Below are 16828 nucleotides of genomic sequence, written 5' to 3'. Positions count from 1 at the left end.
TTTCTTAAGTAACGGAAACTTTAACCTATGAAATCAACGTATGTTTTCAGTTAACAATTTAATTACTAATTTAATATCTTAATTAATAATTTAATTTTCCTGGCAGACAGACAGGAAATCATGTCAACATTCTGAACATGTAACATCAGTCTAAATTTTAATAATTAAACCTTCATTAGCAACCATTATTTCCCTCTTACTTAAGAAACGGTGGGCGAACTGAATAAAAAGATTAAAGTAAGTTAAAAGTATGTTAAAAATGCCAATGATTAACATGTTTTAAGAAAGGAAGAGTCAGTAATTTATTGATAAATTTATATATGCCGAACAGCCTAACTTCTACAAAACAAATTCTAATTATACCTAAAGTTTCGTTTTCAGATATTAATAGTTATACATTATTAAAAATTATTTAGCAATCAACTAGAAAATTGCTTTTAATTAACGAGATGAGTTGCCTGTGCTATCCTTATCAGCATTAATTCTTTGTAAAGCATTAGTGATCGTGAAAAAAAACTGTGAAGAAAAACATACAATATATTTATTGACTGAATGACAACGAAGGTGCACAAACATTTCCTTACAGCTACATTGTTTTATATCCAACAATTTCTCTCCAAAACGAAATGAGTGTTTCCATTTAAATATTTATTAGACTTGATAGATAATATGTTTATTTTAGAAGCATCTTACTTTAATATTTCTGTGAACCTTCCGATATGATTATAAAATGACATGCTATCAGTTCAATTCATAAGAAAATATCTTGAAATTATATGATTTATAAGTGATGCAATTATTATGTTAAATAAATATATTCGAGGAAACTGAATACTTACTAAACAGTGAAGACAGATAATGCTTATGGTAAATGTTATGATAGTAACTAATTGTATTGTAAGAAATTGAGATTCGGCTCCTAGGAAAAAAAGTAAACATAGAAAACAATACAACATATTTTATTTCAGTAAAGTGCATTTATATAAAAACCACACAAATGTATTAGCATTACATGAATTAGTTGCTTAAAATTTATACCAATCGTTATTCCACTGGTGATTTTGAAACTAAAAAAATATGGAGGTTACATAAAAATTACTCGTAAGTGCTTAAAATATTCTTTAAACATTTAAAGCACTATAAATCTTTATTACATGTCAATCACATACACATTTCTTGATATTTATGGAGTATTTTAACAACAGCATCAGCCTAAATTTCTAATGAACTCTAAAGTAATAAATCCAATTGCAATGTAAATTTTTAGTCATTCGGCGTAAATAATCTGACTGTAATCTCACATAATAGTTTAAACTGAAAGAAAAGTCCACTTGTAGCCATCGATCGAAGTTTACACTAATAATACTACCTGGATATAATGTGAAAGCGAAACTAAATCCTTTTGCTACAGTAGGCGATTTGTAATCGATGATATTCGACTGCTGATTGTAGTCGCTGCCCAAGAGCACCGCATACCTGACGGGCGACTGTGATCGCTTGTAGTAAGCGAAGGTCCTCGTGCGGGCAAAAGATGCCGCCCCGGAAGTCATTACGTAATACAGCAATTAGATGACTTTGTAGAAACATTAGGTATTTTTTGGAAGCAGCAGAAACGAAAAATGAGCAACGCCTTAGCCAGGAATCGAACCACGGATCTGGAATACGCGCCCAGCGTGCAAACCACTACACCACGAAGACACGCGAAGAAGGCGGGAGAAATACCTTATAACTTAAGCACAGAATGAAGTCTCCATTAATTCGTGATGCACCGCCATTTCTGAATCAGTGACACCTGGAAATGACGTCGCCATCTTGGCTCTACACGGACGTGACGTACGTGTTTGAATGGCACCATGCATAATAGTTTTTATTTTTTGTGGCAACAATTTTTTCAAAATTTTATTTTGTGGCAACGATGATTAATATTTCGTTTCTGTGATAACGACTTCTTGAATCACGTATTTGGGATGACATCATTTTTATCTAATTCTCCTTTAGTATTTTTCATTAGTTAATATGCAATTAATTTTAATTACTTAATCCGAAATTATTTTTTTATTATTCAATCTCTAATTATTTTAAGTAATTTCATTATTTATTTTAATAGCAATACCTTTTCCACGCATTTAAAAAAAGCTGGGATTTGAGGCCGCAACTTCTCGCATGAGAAGAGCGCAGGGTACCAAGGTTTGTCTCTTTAATTCCGTTATTTAACTTTATCTACTAGCGAAAAACCACAATGTCACTAGGCTGAAGGACTGCACGTGCGCAAGCCTGTTATATAACGTGCGCAAACACATTCACTCTTTTGTGCATCCGCAACGGCGAATGAATAAGGTCTTATAAAACCCCACACTTTCACAATTGCATTATTTTAGTAAAATACCAGATGCATACAATTCTTCGAACATATACGACATTTAGCATGGGATCATACATAATATTTAACTGCAGTAATTATTTGAGGATGTCTTCCAAGAAGGATACTAAAGTAAAGGTCATTTGACCCTAAGTCCGAAGAAATGATTGAAGTTTCAAGGTACAATGACACTACATAATAAAACTTAGGTGCATTTTTCTGAGTAACAAATATTTTATTTTGCGAACTCAAAAAAGCTGACTTGAATCAGGAGTATTATGAAGGCTAAGAGAATAGTCCATTTCTTAATAAACTTCATAATAAACGCAAACACAACAGATAGTAAATTACTATAATAACATTCAACAATAAATTTTTAACAGTAATAATTAGTAGTAATAATAAGTATGGTATTTTTTAACCCCCTTTAAGTCTACACGGGGCTGAAATTTCTCGAAAAATGATTAAACCGTGTATACACGAAGGTAAGATTTCCAATAAATGCTTAAGACGTGCTGAGAAGCTACGCGAGAGCTTCCTTCCTCCTGCGTTTCCGCAGGCGGATGTCATTTAGCACATAGATCTTAACAGGGTGTGGAATCTGTTTGAATAGCGCACTTTGCGCAAGATCCCTCTGAATGAAGCCTTATTTTCAGACAGCAAATATATATTATTCTGCAAGCTTGCTAAATGGAGATAAATCGTTTTACAACTGTTTGCCTTCTGTTATTTTATAGTAATAAAAGTCTAATCCACAGTCGCTGATTATATCCCAAATTTTAGTAAAAATAGGAAAAATTCAGAAATGTAATGAGAAACGTATTTTTAATAAATCATATAATATAGAGTTGACTATTTAATCTTCATTATAGAAGCTGGTTACAGTTTCTGATTTGTCAACAACAAGAAAAAAATGTATTTCAAGTGGAGTTTTGAATGGATTTTCTTTCAGCTTTATGAAATGACAGCACTATTTTCAGCATGCCTGAGTTTTGGGATTTGTATGTGTCACTATTTACTACAAACTCGAACTTACATGTAAAAAATTCTTAAATGTAGAAATAAAAATATCCTACTAGAGAAATTAAATTAAATCGAATAAATGAATATGTCGAAAGAATTGATGGAGATCAATAGCTTTGTTAAAATAATTTATTAAAATTTGGAATACCACAAAATTTTAAAATCTGCATGGGGGAAAAAATCTTCTCCGTTTCATGAAACTTTTCTTAGAAAGAAATCTATTAGTATAAGTCTTTCGTATAAGTGCGTGGAAGTGCTTGATATTTTGCGCACAAAATATTACAATCGACAAGATATTTTGTTATCACAAAATAAATTATTTTCTCTCCAAATGCCAGGACTGATGGCGATAAATCGAGTGAAAGTTTTCTTTATATTGAGACTTAATTAATTCATTAATTCGTTATTACCTTGTAGGGATTTATATTTATTTCAAATAACTGATTTAATTTAATTTTACGTTCTTTCCTATAAGTCTTAATTCTTCTAATTGTCAATGGCAGAATATTTAAATTTGGTAGCGCGCGTGGAGTAATGCAAATTCTACCTTGAGAAGAAAAAGTTTAAATACGGAGTTCTAGAATTAAAATGGGAGAGTTTGGGCATTCGCCTTCACCTCTGTAGCGTGAGCTTCTATTTCTGCAGTTCGACGCGGTTTTAAGTAACAGGAGTTTTCTGAGCCCTGTAGAGAATTTCTACAACTTGTTAATATCTTCGAATTTTTAGTTTAGTTCTTGTTATTTCAGTTACCGCCGGAGTGAGGCGTAGTGTGTTAGCGTCAAGTCGACGCATTGTGAATTTTAAAGAGTTTAATAAAGGGTATTTTTAACCCTTCTCCTGTGTAGTTCATACACAGGTACGGTATTTAATGTATCTAGTACATGTAATTTTTTAACTGAAATTAATTTAATCTGTAATTTTTTCCCTCAATGTGTATTTCTAACAGTGTTTTTTATAAGCTTTTTGTATTAAGAATTATGTTGTATATAACAAACCACTGCCTATATTATTTAATCAAGAGTAATGTTCAATGTAGTGTGTAGCCAATACACACAGTGCATTAAGTGTAGAAATGAGTTTTGTAAGGTGTCCTAAATATAGTGCAGTGTTCAATGTAATATGTATTATAAAAAAGTTAGTGTATTGAGTATTTTATATATAGCAGTATGTTAAGGTGCAATGTAACCAGTAGAATGTTTAATTACAAAGTTATTTTTGGTATGTTTTAAGAATACAGCAAAATTTATGCCACAGTTAACTTTTAACATGTTATTTAATCAAAAGTAATATGGGCTGTACTGTGTTCTTAAATCTGTATTTTGTATATTATAAGTACAGCACAAAGTAAACAAAAAGGATTTCTGTGTGCAAAATGTGTAATTTGTTTGTAATGTGCAATTTTGCTCTTTATTTAAGAGCTCTTAATTTATTTATCTGTTGTATCAAGTTATTTATTTAAATCTGTCTTATATAACGAAGTTATGTACTATATAATCCAGTTATGTCTTATTTAAGCAATTACATTGTTTAGAATCCATGTTGAATTGTCAAGAATAATGTTCAGCATTATATGTTGCAAAGAATATATAGTGTATTAAGTGTAGCATTGAGTTGTAAACGTGCTTTAAGTACAGTGCAATGATCAACGCAATGCATATTATGAAATGTATATTGTAGCGAGTATGTGTAGCAATGTGTTAACATGCGATGTAGCCAGGAAAATGTTTAATTTCGCATGCAGAAAAATCTATATTTCGCCTTTGTATGGCCATGTACTTTGCCCTTGTATTGTTTTCGGAGTGTAGCTTCAGATAGTTGCGGGATCCGGACGATACCCGACTAGTCTATGTAAGCCGTCCGGGTGTCCGGACCTGCTCTCACCTGTCACCTGTGTAGTTCCTACACGTTCGGTTGTCACTTACAAGATATGCGTGCGGATCTTAGAACCTAATAATTGTATCTACGCAATTATTTTGAAAAATCTTTTGATACAAATGCTAATAAACGGCACCAACGGTTGAGTGGCTAAGTTGTTGAACAATGGTAGTTTGAACCGGGTTCTAATCCCGGAGAAGGGGCTGGATACATAACAGTTTTCATGGTTTTTCATCAGATAGAACGTGGATACGAGTTAGCTTCCTTTAAGAAATCCTCGGCGAAAGCATACTTACTCTTGGTAGGTAGTCTTGTATACGTCGTTATAATTAAAACGGAGCTATGAGAAGGATTTTAACTAATGTATGTACTTAATGCTTTCATTAAGAGCAAAAATCAACTCTGAATCACAGAATAATCTTCCATATTTATGCACATTTTGTTTTTGATATATTTTACTAAGAAAGAAGTTTCTTGTATTAGCGGGAAACAAAGGCATTGAATATTGTATAATGTAATACCTGTTTACTCAGTTATTTGGGAAAAGCAGACTATTCTTCAATGGATGAAGAAATAATTAATTTATTATATAGATGAGTGTTGAATGACACCCGGTATTTTTGAAAGCAGGAGAAGTGAAAAATGAGCAACGCCATCCCCGGGAATCGAACCACGGACCTCTGGGATACGCGCCCAGCGTGCTGACCACTACACTACGAAGGCACGCTAAGAAGGCGGGAGAAATACCTTATAAGCTAAACATAACTGGCTAAACGTACCTAACAAAAAAGCATATAAGCAAGTATTTACGTAAATTGCGTGACGAAGAATAAAAAATGCAATTGATATGAAGATTCTAAAATTAAATTTCCAGAAATAAGGAAATCCGATACAATTCCCATAGCGGCCTACCTGTGGACAAGTGGATACAACCGCTGGGCACTATTAGTTTAGTCCGGATCGAATTCGTCATACGTGTATCGTTCCAAAGTCATTTTTGGTTTTTAAATGTGCTGAGCAATTAGCGCAGGAGAAAAGTGAATGTTGCCATTTGAAAATTTCGAAATTTTTCACTGTCACCTAGTAAGCGTGAGAGCTATATCGTTTTAAATCACCACAAGGGGGGAAGCTCCAGTGCTTGCTTTCGAATAATAATATCTGGAATTTCATTTAGATTGGTTGAGCTGATGGACCGCTATGGGTTCATATATTGAGGAAGCGTTTTTATGATTACACTGTACTTACGTAACACTTCGTAATATGTACATTCATAACAATTATATAATGAAAGCATCGTACATCAAAGCATACTATCAATATTAATATTTATACGCTTCACACTTTTAGAAGTACGAATAGAATTTTACTCACCTTTCCTGTATACTGTAATTGTACCTGAGCTGGGCGTAAGAAGATGCAGCTTCAAAGATGTATTCTACGCATGGAGGTTGGCACTTCTTTAATAAATCACCTGAAATGCAGAATAGTTCACCTAATTTTATAGGTGGTGTAAAAATGATTATATATAACTCGTGTTTATATGGTTACAAATATATTAAACGCAACTGTAAAAGAGTTATATTAGCTGGAATGCGGGATAAACTATTTTATGATTTTATATTTGTGCGACTGTGAAGTACAGCTGGGGATATGTTAGTATTTATAAAATAAAAAATATAGTACTTTTAACAAGTTAATGACTTCCAATTTTCAGTTAGTATGAAACTGTATTTTCGAGACTAAATGAATCTGAGTCGAATCTAATCCTTAATACTAAATCTGAGTCCTAACTTAAAAAAAAAAAAATGCATATAGCATAACTTCGTTTAACTGATATAATACTAAACTGGTACTGCTTATCTTAGCAAACATTTCTTAATTTAATTTTTTTTTTTTTTGAATTTTAGTGCAAAAACTATATTACATTTCTAAAAATATGATTGCTGAATATTATAAATAAGCACAGAAATTCACTTCTAAAATAAATTTGTGTTAATTATGAACATAATAAAATACTTTACTAAGTCCAAGCGTTTAGAGATGTTTGGCACTAATAAGTGTGAAATAATTTAGGAGGCACTTTAGTACAAACATTTGGAACAAAAGGGAATTCTCCATCGGGAATTGAATTGCAAATGTAGAATTTTTAATAAAACACATATCTAGACTTTTGCTTCATTTTTAGTAGTAAAAGATAACATAAATTTTAGCTTTCATTTAAATAAAACTAGATTTTGAAGGCGAATTTCTTTTATTTCCTGAAAATGCTTTTAATGTTTTCTGTCTTATATCGCATATTATCCTGATCATTTTGATCAGATCTTAATTGATTACCATTATAATGAACAATTCTGCATAACTTTTGAATTCAAATTAAATTGAAGATTTTAAATGCAGTGAAATATTTTAAGAAGATACCAGTTTCTCAATATGATTCAGATAGTCCAAGCTAGTTGCCTTCATAGATCCAAAACTGTGCGTTATTTTGTTTTAAATGCATTTTGAATTTAACAAGAAATATATAATATATAATTCAATAAATGCTCAAATTAGTGTGTACAATAGGACATGTGGAAGGGATCGTCTTTCATTTTTCAATCCGGTCATGAACGAAAATGCTCAGAAAATTCCTTTCTCCCCATTTTTGTCATAATAAATGCATATATTGAAATAATGGGAAACACTGGACTCTCTAATCTCATGGCAAATACTGAGCCTCAATGTTCAGTGAAAGTTGAGTCCCAGCTCTAGGATTCAGACCGAAAATTCCTAGGTTGCTCTCAAAGAACTTTGCTTCTGATTTGAGGAAAAGAAGCATTTTCTTTTCTATCCGAGGAAAAAGAAAATAACTTGAAATTGATTATATGCTGCTCCTCTAATGAAAATTGTAATTACAGGCATAATGGTACTAAGAAGTTCCTATGTTTCTTTACTTTTACTTCTTTACTTATTAAATGTTTCTTTACTTTTGTGGTTTAATTTAATACCAAAATAAAATATATGAAAGCATAAATGTCTTTTATAATCTTATACAATAAAAAAATTTAATTAAGTAGACATTTACGGTGCTTAAGCAAACTTACATTATATTAAAAAAGTCGAACTTCTGATTAACAGGAAAGTGAAATTTAGACGAATAAATAAAATTTACTGCCTTACAATTGCTCGCTGTTAGGAGGTTTTGATATTTAATTTGGAATCTAGACTCCAGATATACTGTTCTGAAGTAAATTTAACTCTGGTTAAAATATAATCATCTTATCTTCCTAAAAAAATGAAATGGCTAAAAAAACAATGTCACTTGATTAGAGGACTTAGAATACTAAATTTGGATGCTTTTATCGAATGCATTGAACTGGCTACATGTAAGCAGTACTTAAATGCAATTTAAAGATAAATTATTTCTTCATCTGAAAGTTTTGATTAGAACTGATATCTGAGTAAATAGTTTCATTGGATACATTTCAAAACCCATTTTGGCTACTGAATCATGCAAAAATTCTTAGATAATGTGTGTATGGGTAACAGCGTTGTACCTAAGTATATTTTCTGTCAAAAACTATTTGTTGGTTATTCGTCCTATCTGATCCCATTAAAGCTAATCGATAAGATTCATCCATATTTATTGCATTTACTGCAGCAATAATGTGCATGAAAGAATTGAAAAATTCGTGCCAAATAGAAAACTTTTTACTGACTTAAAATTCTTGATCCCTGTCTTATGACACATTCTGTCATTTCTTTAGGACCACACACAGGAACACCTTGGCTACTTCCACCTAGAGTAACATACTAATCATCAAAAACAACAAAACTACACATTAATATGTTACTTGGAAGAAATAGATAAGTAAAATAAGAAAAAAAAATAATTAAAAATGTTTTTTATTCCGTAAGTTAAAACTACTTTAAAATTAAAAAGCGTTGAATCTGTGTTACGTCTCTTGTTTCGTAGTTTTCGTATAATTAACATTATTGAAAATAATACTTTCTGATTATTACGCTGAAATTCCGAGACCACTCTTCCTAGAAATCCCGTCGTTGCATAATATTACGCCGTTACATTATATGAACGTAATTCTACAATTACGAAAATTCAGATCATTCTGCAGACTATTTGGAACTCTCATGATTTTATTATTATTATTATTATATTAGTAGTTAGTAGCTCGATGTAACTTGCTTTTGAAGCAAATAACATAAAAAAACACTGGAAGATAAGAACTTCCTGCTAAGAGCAAAATTTTTGAAAGTGTTGACCCGAGCGATTTTTTTCAGAGGAGCCGTAATCAAACGTGATATTTTCATCAATTAAATATACAGCAGATGTAGTGTAATGGCAGTATTATCCAGCATGGAAGAAAATTAAAGTAAAAAGAATTATTGAATGCAAATAAAAAATACTACGCAGAGTATAAATTAAAGATAAAGAAGTCCAGTACTAGGAAATGTATGGAGGGATGTCATAATGAAAAATTTTATTTCTTAAAGATAAATTGATTTTTTTAAATTAATGAATATTTAAAAAGGGGATACATATTTAGAAATTTAAAAATAAAAAATATTTCATATAAAAATCTTTAAAAACTTTCTACTAACTATCATTTTTAATATTTCATATTTTTTTATTTCTATTAATTCTTTTTTCGTTTTTTTTTTTTTTTTTTTAAATTTTCTAATTCAATAACTTGCCTATGAGAATCTGCATTTTTATCACAAACAAAACATATTACCCAAATAATCATCATATCAAACAAAATATATTACACAAACAATCATTATATCAAAGAAAACACATTACAGAAAAGCACCTTCAAAATGATGAGTGAAATTACATAAAACTTTATCAGGCTATCAGACAAAAACGCATCGAATTAGCTCACAAACTTGCAATTCTTGTGTGAGCAGGAGCACAGTTCATAACGAGATTTTAATTTTAACTTTAAGTTTTTTACATATTAAGGGATTCATTACAGGCTAACCCATAAAAATTTCGTGGACTGCAGGACTCTGAAAACGGGATAGCTGAATTTCTCGTTTTCAAGAGTAAAAGATTATATTGAACATAGACTAGTGCGCAAAACGTCAGCAACAAATCCATTTTTAACATACAACCATGAAGTTGTTGAAAAACGCTTCTTGTGATCAGTACAATGAAAAGCCTACTCAGTAGATAGATGATGCATATGCGAATATCAACACCATGTCATTAGAAGATACATCAGGGTATACAAAGCACGAGGAGACTGCGCGCACAGTGCAAGACAACTTAAAAAGAAGAAAGGGAGGAGCATTTCCATCATTCTTCTGCAAGTGAAAGTGATATTTTACGTGCAGATATGGCTGCAAGAAAACATCAGGATATCTTTAAACGTGATAGAATGATTGGCAAGCTTAAGGAGAGACATAGTTTGATGTCTGGCGCTCAGGAGTGTTGAATTGATAAAACTGTTATCTCGAGAGCTTGGAAAGCATTCTAAACGACTGGTACAGCAGTAAGAAAGGTTGGTGATGAAAGCTGGAAGAAAGGTTGAAGAAAGGATGGTGATCAGCCAAAGAAAAAATGGTGATTGATGACGAAACTATTGCCCTGTAGGTGAAAACAGATCGAAATCAGACAGCGGGCAACATTGCTCAGCAGCTGCGCACGGCAACCAACCGGAAGACAGATGTCCCGGTTTACTGTGGCCATTCCTAGCAGCCTATAGGCGGCACCGTTTGTTGTGATGTAGAAAACACAAAGACTCGACACGTCATAAATGAAGTCGTCCTCTTTCCCGATGAGAGCCGTTTCAGCCTGGCAAACAATTCTAGGGGCTAGCTAGAGAGGTTTGAATACGCTTTCATCCCACTAAAATCGGGGAAAAAGACTGCTGAAGTGGCACTTGGCTGCTTGTATGAGGGGGCATTATGATGAACGAACAGACAGAACTCCACATTTTTGACAGAAGTTCACTTATATAAGATCGTTACGGTTGTAGAGACATTAGGTATATTTTTGGAGGCCGGAGAGATGAAAAATTAGCAACCGCCTTCGCTGAGAATCGAACCACGGACCTCTGGAATACCGAACCAGCGTGTAGAACCACTACACCACGAAGGCACGCTAGGAAATCGGGAGAAGTACCTTATACTGTGATGAAGTTATCCTCCCACCCCCATGTGCCTCTTTTCCTGGCTGCCATTGATTCCGACTTTTTTTATGGATGACAATGCACGGCCACACAGGACTTATGCTCTTGACGAGCTCCTGGAAAGAAAAGATGTCCGCAGAATGGTTTGGCCAAAGTGTTGCCCTGATTTAAATATAATTAAACATGTGTGGTACACTTTATAGAGACGCCTGGGGGCATGATTTTACACTCCGGAGAATTGAAACAGATGCTCCTTGAAGAATAGAAACTCTAATTCAAAGAATTGTTAGATAATCTGGCGTAGAATATCGAAAGATGATTCAACGCAACCATTGCGGTTAGGTAAGTCATATTCCTTATTGGCTCTTTGGTCTCTAGTTCTTCCTCTTAACCAGACTAAAAGCTTTTTATACCAACGCTATTCTGCCAGTAAAAGCCTTTTTTATTCGTTCTGTACGATATGCGTCCTATTAATTTTTTCTACTATGCTTTCCTCATTCTTTAAGAAATTACATTGTGCTTCTGTAATCTCAGTTGATTTTTTGCGGGATTACATTCCAGATCACGAAAGTTGCAAAGTTTTCTCGCTAGTAAATAAGATTCAAACAAAATGAAAAGACATTTTTAGCTTAACTTTGTCAATATAGATAGGTAGATTACTGAAATTGAATATAGAAAAATATCAATATTCTTAGCTATGTGATATAAAAAATAATAGAATTACATTATTATCACAAATTGTTAGAAATAAAAGAGTTAATGCTTCAATACCCAAAGCAATTTAAAGTTCATTAAAGACGTAATCGCAAGAATTTACTAAATCTCTAAGTGAAACTATTGTAAAAATATAAAAGCAAAAGGAAAATGTCGGTTAAATTATTGAAAAGTAAGAAAATTCAAACTGATAATTAAGGCCAATTAAAACTGGTCAACTATAGCTCTTTCAACAGTAAAAGAAATAGAGCAATTACTCGGCAAATCTATTATATAATCAGGAAATATTAGGACAGCATGTTCAGTCTTTTATATATTTAGCCAAGACTCCTTTATGCATCAGTTTAAAACCACTTCTGTGTTTTTTTAAATTATTTCAACTCTTTCGAGTCTAAGTATAGAGGATCTTAAAAATTAATAAGCTATTTCGCTAACAATGAGAATTATGGATGTCCATTTTTTTTTTATTTTTCTACATAATTTTCAACCTTCTTGTTTTTTTTTTTTTTTTTTTTTTTTTTTTTCGGAATAGCTTTTGTCTTCACCCTCAAGATTGCTATTTCTAACTTAAACGTTCAGCATTTAAACCTTGAATAAATGTTATTGTATTTTCACGTTATCTTTGATTATATTCTCAGAGTACTTGTAATAAAACTAAGCTTACGCATGAGCTTATTCATAGTCTTCCGGGCCAAGTTCTAACTGATAAATATTGATGAAAACTTTGTAAATATATCACTGACCACTCTGATCGGTTTTTGTGCTTATCGTTCCAGGTTGTTGTATAATTGCGCTCAGACTCAAATCCAGGAAAAGATATTGGATGTTTATATGCGTCTAAGCGGCATGGGACACCGAAAATACTACCCACCCGACAGGTTTAATAGTAAGGGAAGAGGGAAAGACCTCACATCCGTCCTCCTAGGTGTGCTACATCAAACCTGGAACAGAATAGTACAGTTTGTTCAATAGAATTACATCTGGCAGACCATTTGCTGAAATTCTGATGTTCCGCCTACTTCTTTCTGTCCTGTCCAGGTATCTCGTTTCCGTCCTAGTGGGTGAAAAATTGGTTTCCCGTGTGCAACCTTGTGTGATAAGATGGCTAAATAACCGATGGGTATTTGCCTTTCCCCGACCAATGCGTTTAGTTGCAAGTTTCCAGCCATTTGAAACAACCATATATGCTACTGAGTCATAAAGATACAACCTACGAAGGAAAAAAAATTAAAAAATTTTTCCATTAAAAGAAATTTAGGCTGAAAAAGGTAAATGTTATGCAAATTGTCGAATACCTGACTTGGGAAAAAATATTTTTTTAATGGCGGACACTAGCAATTTTAGGCTTTGGGCACAACAAAGGACGGAAGCAGTGGTTATTTTATTATGGTGTTACTAACAGGCGAGCACCATTACCTCCTGTGACGGGGCAGACAATTTTACATCCATGCATTCTCCGGGGTTCGAACTCCGACTTTAGTCGTACGGCAGTCAAAGTCACTAACTAGTTTCTACCTGGGCAGCCTGAAAAAACATGAACAGTCATCATGTGCTTAACATTCGACAAAGAGACCCTTTCGGGGTAAAGATTATGCTTTTTAAGGAAAAAGACCATTATCTGTTAACAAACTTATTTTAGAGTTATTAGTAGCTTGCCTACATTGAAAAAATACTGTTGTTAGAAATATCTGTTAATAGAGCGTAGAAGGGGGATAAATGTGGATAAAATTGTGGATAAAAATTCAAGGAATTCGAGTTTTTAGTGTGGCATGAGAAAGAAGACAATGATCTATTGCGACAGAAGTTGCTAATGAAATCGTTTTGCAATGGTTCATTAAGTCAGCATTCTTCATTATGTTCCTAAGCAGTGACACATGAAGTATCATTACACGGTTTTCTTCTAAAAAATATTGGAGTCCATTTTACACTAGTTTTAATGTTTAATATTTTGTAGTGTAAAGCTGTTTTAAATTGCCATTCCAACAAAACAATAAACATGCACGCTTGTCATTTTGTCTTATTTTTTTTTTTCAAACATGAAATGCGCTGAATAAGTTTGGACCACCCTTTATATCTGCAAAAACTAATAATACAATAATCGCAAAAATGTGTTGCTTTGCTGATCGACTTTCAACAAAGACACTTGCTGACAATATCTGAGCTTGGATTAGGAACATTTTTGCTCTAACAAGTGCACATAATGTGCACATCTCACATGTTTGGATATGTAGCGCAAGAACAGGCGAATCATCCCACCTATGCTGTCAGTATGAAGGATATTTACCATAAGTTTTAGTGTTGGTGCAATGTTTAAGATCTGGCGCCTATATGATCAGCATATGTCCCATAACGAGCCGTGATTACATTAGGCATTCTTATAAGCAGCAAGTGTTAGAGTCATTAGGTTTGTCGATGCAGGAGACCTGAAAATGTATAATGCCCTCGCCGGGATTCGAACGCTGGACCTCCAGATTACAAGTCGGACGTGTATCCAGCTACATCACGAAGGCATATGGAAATGATGGAGAAAGTACCTTGTATACTCCATTTTTAAATGGTGACTGGGAATGAGGGGACTCATTCGCCAAATTCTGGCGGTGACGAATTATCATCCATCAACTGTTAGTTCGAACACCACTTGTAGAGTGTTTTCATTTTTTTATGTCAGGAAACTGGAAATATTTGCAATGCCCTCGCTAAGATTCGAACTCTAGGCCCTCTCGATTGCGCGTCGGACATGTTATCTAGTTACTCCTTGAGCGCAGACGGAAAGGATGGAGAAAATACATTCTAAATTTATTTCAACTTTGTATGAAAGATGCTGTTTAAATTCACGAAAAACTATCTTCGAATTGAGAAGAATTGAGCACAACTTCAGTATCCTTTGACAAGTGAAAGAATGTGTGCTAAATTTCTGTGATATTCACTTACCGTGTTTACTTAAATATAAGAAACCACTTACATTTTAGAATAAATTGAAAAATAAAAATGTCGGTGAATACTGATGAGAGCATAGTTCTGATTAAAACTCATTTCATTCTGATTATAATGAAAGGTGAACAGCTTAACTAAATACGATAATTTACTATTGTATAGAGAGAAAGATTAGAAACATTTTACCTATTTGTCTTCGGTACATCAGTGACTAGTATAATGAATGCATGCCTAAAGTGAAATCACTGACTAGGCTATTATAATTAGCGGTGGCTCGCAGTTTTGTATACGGTAATTATCTATGGGGTTTAAAAAGTGTTGATAGTTAAACTCTCTCATCCTGGAATTTAATTTATCAAACTATTCTGCTTTTAAGACCGTAGCAAATTTTACAACATAGTATATATAGCAAAAAAAAGGATCTCCTTTTCGAATAAATACGGTAATATCAAATTGTTTCTCAAATATTTTGCTTTCAGTTTCCCAAAACCTGAATCATTCTGTCTTCTGACTCCAAAGAAGCTTGTGTCTAAAGAATGCGTAATTTGCTTCGCTGTTTTGGAGCTTCGTTTAACGCAGCTCGTCGTTGAGATTTTCGTAAAATTCTTTTCACAATTATTGATCACGCTGTAAGGTATATTTTAATTTTATAACAGTTGTTTTAATTTTGAAACCCTTTCCCATTAATTCTTGTTTCCACTTACATCTCCTTACCAGAATGAGTTTTTAAAATCTTTTTGAATGCAAATGAGTTAGAAAAAGTATTTAAGGAAGGTTCAACTAACTTCAATAGAGGTCAATTCCCACTGTAAACCAGAATATGCAATCAAAGTATCAAAGCTTCGATAGTCCTTAGTAGCGCGTCTCTGCCTTTTGGCTAAGTCACTCTTGGAGCTGTTACACTCGGCCGTATTATACGTGTCTTTTGATATTCGCCGGCTAGCTTAATTTAAGGGCTACGTCAAATAATTTTGTCTAGCTTCGGCCAAGTCTCGTTTAGTTAATTATAGTTTAGTTTCTTATTTCTTATTCTGAGTTAAAGCCCTAGCAGAGGCTTCCTGTAAGCCCAAGAAGGGGCCGACTGTTTTTCTTATTTGAGTGAATAAAAGGGTAATTTAACGCTTCTCGAATCTACGTCTTAGTTGTTTTGAACACAGCGATAAGTCGCTGCATAGTTGTCTAGGTTCCTCGACTCTCATCTTAGACTCAATTAGGAACTCTACACAACGTATAACGGACCTCTTGTTGATTGGCTTTTAGAGAGCTCAATAGGGTGAATTAGGTAGTGTTCAACATCCTACTGCTATGGAATTTCGCCTCGTTTGTCCACATAATATTACCCACGAAATATGTCTGCATATCCATCTCTGAAAAATCTCTTGGTAGCATCCCTTGCGTTAGTGTAACACTATATGTGGGTGCATGAAATTCGTGTAAAATTTGAAATATGCTACCAAATGCAAGGCCACACACTACATTGATGTCTTTGGTTCTGCAGTGTAGTTGAACTATCGCATCAACCAATACGTCCACTGGCTGCACGTGCACTCTTAAACTTGTGGAACACCTGAATAGGCACGATTACTTCTCTAAGCGGCAAATGGTATTGATAGTAGTCGTGGTAGGATAAGAAACAACCAGAAAAGCTTAAAGCATATCTCTCTCGGCCGATGAAAGTATTTCCACAAGAGAAAATTATCTCTCTCAGTACTTTTGGAGTAGTAACTAGTCATGTTTAGACTCAAAGTTCTAACTCATACACAGTCTTCTCAAACCCTCCCTGTTTGCC

At 33.4% G+C, this 16828-nt stretch overlaps 1 protein-coding gene across 1 annotated transcript in view; it reads right to left on the bottom strand.

The window, feature by feature from the left end:
* The window catches only part of LOC118184116 (acid-sensing ion channel 4-B-like), a 44827-nt gene that overhangs the window by 4634 nt on the left and 23365 nt on the right, over positions 1-16828 (bottom strand). The window contains exons 5-7 of the mRNA XM_035353767.2: positions 8956-9036; positions 6629-6728; positions 840-919 (exon numbers count right to left, since the gene is read on the bottom strand). Of these exons, the coding sequence (XP_035209658.2) occupies positions 840-919; positions 6629-6728; positions 8956-9036 (261 nt within the window). The remainder of the gene's footprint in view (positions 1-839; positions 920-6628; positions 6729-8955; positions 9037-16828) is intronic.

The sequence above is a fragment of the Stegodyphus dumicola genome, chromosome X1, assembly GCF_044657685.1.
Source record: "Stegodyphus dumicola isolate Sdum_Otavi_A_Nest chromosome X1, ASM4465768v1".
Lineage (NCBI taxonomy): Eukaryota > Metazoa > Arthropoda > Arachnida > Araneae > Eresidae > Stegodyphus > Stegodyphus dumicola.
Note: the sequence above shows the minus strand (reverse complement) of the source record. Positions and strands in the feature narration are given on the sequence as shown.